At 34.9% G+C, this 6,000-nt stretch overlaps 1 protein-coding gene across 6 annotated transcripts in view; it reads left to right on the plus strand.

The window, feature by feature from the left end:
• Positions 1–5,016, plus strand: part of ZNF143 (zinc finger protein 143) — a 42,225-nt gene extending 37,209 nt beyond the window's left edge. For 5 of the 6 annotated variants that reach the window (XM_030482208.1, XM_030482213.1, XM_030482212.1 and 2 more), the window contains one exon: positions 2,999–5,016. In XM_030482208.1, the coding sequence (XP_030338068.1) occupies positions 2,999–3,082 (84 nt within the window). In that variant the 3' untranslated portion in view covers positions 3,083–5,016. The remainder of the gene's footprint in view (positions 1–2,998) is intronic. The other variant, XM_030482209.1, reaches the window with a different exon arrangement.
• The last annotated feature ends 984 nt before the right edge of the window (positions 5,017–6,000 follow it).

Below are 6,000 nucleotides of genomic sequence, written 5' to 3' on the forward strand. Positions count from 1 at the left end.
GTAAGATGGTGATAGATGGTTTTTGGAGTGTTTCTTACTTCTAGAACTAGAAGCTCCTAGTCATGTAACAAAATTATTCTGATAAGCTTGGCTCCCCTAAAAAAAAATAGCCCATAGCCCATAACCATATGATCTCATATCTAAATAATATATAGGATTAGAAAGAGAAATAGTAAGCACCTGATTTTCCAAATCTACTTGTAGAACTTACAAAAAAGGGAGAGGTTAGGGGAGGGCCAAGCTTCAGGTCAACCGAATCAGTCATGAAGTCACAGGTTTTCAGTGGAAAAGCACTTTCATTCGATAGAGCTGATACATAAACCCAAACCCTCAAGGGTAAATTGCTATGAACTTATACATATAAAATTAGTGAACTTGTTATTTGAACCTTGAAATGCTAATAGCAGAAAAGTGTAAACAGTTATAAAGAAAGATGAATGGTCAGAAATCTCTGGAAATAAGTAACCTTCTGTTTAGCTGTCAGACCAGCACAGTAGAAGCAGCAGTCTCTATAAATAGTTCCTCACATTGTCCAAACACTGTAATGGAAGAGTAATTTCTAGGTATGAAAGAGTTTAATTTAAATTGGGCTAATTTAAAAGCAGGTGGAAACCAAGCACCAATTAAGCTTTTATCTGGAAAGTAACCAAAACCTAGACAAGTATTTTTGTGAATACTTTATTCAGAGGGAAGCTTGAGTTGACTGGAGGGTTGAATGAAACTCTTTAAATGACTTTGCAGTCAAGGTTCACATAAATGACTGAAGGATTTGGGGGAAATTGCCACTCCAGTGACTGAAGCCAATTTTAAACTCCAAATAAAATAAAAGGAGTTGAATTAGTTTAAACTTTGGGTTGCATAGTAGTATCAGTCCTGCAAATACTGCCTAATACTTTGGCAATATTTGCAGGATAGCAAATACCTATCTTGACTCTGTGCTTTGCTATGTGCATAAATAAGAAGTCCAGTGGGAATGTAATGAAGCTATTTTGGTATTCAAATTTACGGTGGAATTGGGACTCAACACTTTGTGGGTTTGATCCTGTTGTTGCCTGGATATCACCACAGACACATTTTGTACTAGACAACATGGGAAATCACAGGAACCATACATCCTGGGAGGGTACACAATTAGGAGGAGGATAATTTTCGTGAATGTGATACACCCTATGAATTTCAAAGGGAGTTAAGTATATGCAACTGTCCTGAGTATGGTTTGCATGATGGGCTTTAGCTCTGTTAAATACCAATATAAAAACATTAGTGTGGTTATGCAGAGAGGAAATGCTCAAAAGAGTTTCTAAACAAATCAATATTAAGCAGTGTAAGTTTATACATGTTCTTGAAAGGTTCTTGGAAGTATCTTCAAATAGAAAAAGAAATGCAGAAAATACACTCACAGTTTTCCTTTCCAGGGGGTAAAATATACTTTGCATGTGGAAGTAACAGCAAGTTAAGTCTGATTCCTTCAAACTGTTCAGATTTGTTGAAACTCATGTGAGATCAAAACCTTTGAGCATTTGAGTCTCAGCATTAATGCTGCAGTTTAAGTGTATTTATGCACACTACTCTCTTGAAAGACTTCAGATTGAAAGGCATCATGTTAATATCTTCAAGCAAAAATGAGAGATTGTTATTTTCCCCTTTGTTAACTGGAAAATAGCAAGTCAGATGCTGATTGAAGAGCAATGAAAATCAAGATCTTAATTCTGAACTCCTGTCTTTTGGCAGTAATCAAAACTGCGTATAAGAGAAAGCGTATACGAAGGCAACTGTTTGCATGAGAGGAAGAAAATAAAACAGTAACTTACACCTTCAGCAGTGTGTCCTTCAAGTGAAAGAAAAACATAAGCACTTTCTGAACATGCCCCTTTTTTGTTACCAGCAATGAAGCTTTTGGTGAAGTACCTTTAGTTTAGTAAAATTTAAAATATACAATACAAATAGCAGAGAGAAAATTCAGAATTAATATATTATTGATTATTCATGAGTTCTTAATTATTTCTCCTTTGTACTTTCATACTAATAAATTAATCCATTTGGTTTTAAGTATTGATAAAGCCAGCAGCCTCACAGCCAGATTGAAGTCCTAAGGAGACGATAACAGAGCTGCTCTTGCTTTGCATAGCTCCAGAATGTGAGCGCTAGTGACTGTAAATGACAATCAGTATTTAGAACTGTCCCATGAGGTCTGTCCATCTGTCAAATAATCTGGTTTTCCTTTTCACACTCTCATGCATTTTTATCCTGAGCCAACAGATTAATAACCAGCTTTGTTTTTCATAGATTGAGGTTGTCTTCAGTGTTCCCATCACTGGATATATGTGCACAGTGTACATATTCTTCCAAAAATTGTGTCTTTATTCAGGGTTAGTTGATACTGCCTCTGACCATGCCAGATACATTAATGACCTTGTAGTTGTACTACAAGATAACTTCCTTCCTAAGCTACTGTAGAATCAGTGTCATCATGACTGCTTTTCTTACATATTCAGGATTCTGCAATAAATTTACACTTTTTACATATATTAATGTCATATGGTGTTCCAAAGAGCTGACCTTCTGCAAGAGTTAAGAAAAATGAACATGGATGTTTGCTTTACCAATGTTAAAATGTAATGCAACAGCCACCATGACTTTTGAAAGTCTTATCTCGGCTTTGTTGTATCTGCCAAGTTGAAATATCATCTATTTTGTGTGTCATGAAATGTGTTTACCATGCAGCAGTTCTTTGAAGAAAACTTATTCAGAAGATACATAGAAACTCAGTTTAATCTGCTATCAGAAGCTATGTTAATTGCCATGCTGATTAGATAGCTGCTAGTATATATTACCCAGAAGAGGTGTGACTCCTGTTCACACTTATTTGTGCTAAAGAATTGATCCATATCTAGATATTTGCCTTCATCTTTAATATATATATAAAATTTTTTTTTTACACATCTATATCCATATGTAACATTTTGCATTTATTTATGTTTAAATGCATTTGTTTCAGCTTGGAGAACAACAGTCTCTGGAAGAAGCCATTAGAATAGCCTCCAGAATACAACAGGGTGAAACACCAGGGATTGATGATTAACTTCTAAAACTGCTGCCAGAACAATAGAGTGAAAGGTATTTTATTTTCAATCAACAAAGGTCCATGCCAGCAGCAACTCATAAAAACTTTGAAGTTCCCCACTCACTGAAACTGTGTACACATTTTATGCAAGAGTGAAGAACATTTTGTAAGTTTTGTGTACATAACCCTTGGAATGGACTGACATCACCTGCTTCCAACTGTTATATATTCAGGAATATGAAATTAGGATTATATAGTAAATTTCCTTGTTACCCTTTCATCAGATTTCAGACTGGTCTACAAGCAAGTGAAAAATCAAATAGAAGTATTGGATTTCATTTTTAATGTCATGTGCAAATAATGAAGGCATTACTGAAGAACTCAAATGTTTAAAATACTATTGAAAAAATCATCATTTCAGGAACCCTTACAAGTAATAAAGATGACAAGAGCCTTTTAAATTGCATTCCATAAACGGAAAAGTCTTGGATTTGAGCCAGCTGTAAATCTTCATATTTTGATTTGTTTCATACGGATTTGAATACTCTTTAGATTATCTACCCCATCTCATTCATTGTAAATACAGACTGTTAATGCTGGAAGTGCTAATTATATTATCTTTAAATTGGATTATGTACAAAGGAGACACTTTGGTTGTTCAATATTAAAGGAAGTAAATCTAATGATTTTTGTTTCTTTACATATTTTACTTAAGATGTTACTCTCAAATTATTATGCAATAAAATATAGCAAGATTGTATTGTCTAGCTAGGATGATATTGTTGTGTGACATACTGTTTTACTTTTTAATGAGACTGAAGTTCAAATTATTTATTTACGGCCATGTATAAATTTTTCAAAGTTTATTTATCATAAACTTAATTTCTGACATATTAATTTTGATCGTAATCCACTATAGTGTATTAAGTAATTAGTGTTAATAGTTACTTTAAACATTCTAAAGCACTACAAGAATGATTAAAGTAGTAAGTAATTAGTAATTAGTCAACCGATTTTGACTTAAAAAGTAAACATGCCTGTTTTCAAGAGGTAAGTTTACTTTTCAAATGGTGCATTTGCAGCAAAAATACAAGTACTAATAGTCTGTTTTCAACAGTTCTGAGTGCCTGCTGCTACCGTTCAGTACCCAGGATGTGCTGATAATCAGTGCTTGTGAAAATCAGGACACAAGTTACTAGAAAAAATGGATTAGTTAATGATGATGTAAGTACAATGCCTCTCTATGCCTATCATTCTGTAAAAGGAAAAAATCCATTGTAGATATGTCTAACACATACAGTAAAAAGCAACTAATTTTTTTTTTATATATGGAAAAATGTCTTTTGTCTTGTTAGTAAGCTTGTTAAGCAAGTTCAAATTTTTTGGCTTCATGTAAGATTCAGTGCTTATTTCAGACAAGTGGCAAGAGCACGTCTGAAACTGAAGCCTCATCTTTTACCTTCTCAAGGGAAGGAGTAAACATCTTCTGGACGAAGTGTTAATCAAGTAATTGTTTTATAAATATTGTGAGGTACACATTTTACATAAAAAATGAAGTCCGTAACTACATACCTTGAGGTATTTGACCTCAAAAAGGCCAAGTTTAAATAGAACAAAGCTAATTTATTGTGAATTACTGTATTACTGAGTGGGTTGCAGCCTTTTATGTTTTTCGTACAGATGACCAATTGAAAAGCGCAGTGAAAGAATATGGTACTGTGGGATAGGTGTGGATCTATTACAAAATAAAACTTGCAAACATTGAGGTTTTTCTGTAACTTTTGTACAGGATTGAGGCTGCTTGCTCACCTAGGTGCCAGTTTTCCTGAAGTGTTGTAATTCTTGATATCCCATGGAGATAAATGTACTATGCAAGGAGGATTCATTGCCTGTCAACTAGATCAGTTTCTTAGTACTTATCACCTTTTAGACATTAAAGATGTATCATTTGACATGATCGTTCAAGGTTGTTTTTCCTTACATTTTATTGCTTAATAGTTTCTGGAAATGGTGGCTGGAAGAGTGGCTCTAGCCACTGTTTTGACTCTAGGAAAGAAGTAACTTCAGTTCTTACTTCTCATTTCCCAGGACATTTTCTGACCACTGTACAAACGTGAGTATTCTTCCTCTTTCATACTAGTTGGTTTGCTGCAAGGCATTCAGAACTAGCTCAGTCAGGAAAAGCTGCAGTATTTTTTTAATTATTTATCTTACTGGTATCTTACCAGTTACTCTTGCAAAACTCCCAAGTCAAAGGTTGTGCTTCCATGTTGTGCTAGCTACCCCTATAAAAGAAAAGATACTTACTGAATAAATAAGCCAGACTGACTTAGGGTGCTTGGTGTTTAAAGAGAAGCTGAGGTGACTACGTGTGTCTTCGCTGTGAGACCTGTATTCATAATGGACTTGTTTTGAGAGTGGAGAGACCTCTGTGATTTTCTGCCCTGCTTCCATTCAGAGCGCAGTGCAAGGAGCTGTTTTGGTAAGCTGATGCTGCCTGATGGTGTCAGAAAGTCCTGTATGGAGACTGGACAGAATGAAATCAGGTTAGGTAGGAATATTGGAAAGGATTTCAGGAGGACACAAAAAATACAACTAAAAGGGTTGGGCTTTTGGCAGTAGAAATCTCTATCCTTTCCCCATAGATTTTACTCCTCTTTTTGAAAGTTCTACTTCAACAGGAATGCTTTGGCACACTAGAAGGAAATAATATATAAAAGAGGAATCCTATAAAATACAGCAACTCAGTGTATTACTTCCTCTTACAAATTGGCTCCTACATTTCCAGCATTCCCAGTCACAATTTTTCTTTCAGATTTGACTTCCAAGCCTATACAAACTTCTCCCTTAAAGGAATAAAACCAAAGTTTCTCTAGCCTCTGCAGTCAGCTCTTCCCTTTTAAATGTTTCTACAGTACTTCACCACTGTGGCTTTG

Source organism: Strigops habroptila, chromosome 4 (assembly GCF_004027225.2).
Source record: "Strigops habroptila isolate Jane chromosome 4, bStrHab1.2.pri, whole genome shotgun sequence".
Lineage (NCBI taxonomy): Eukaryota > Metazoa > Chordata > Aves > Psittaciformes > Psittacidae > Strigops > Strigops habroptila.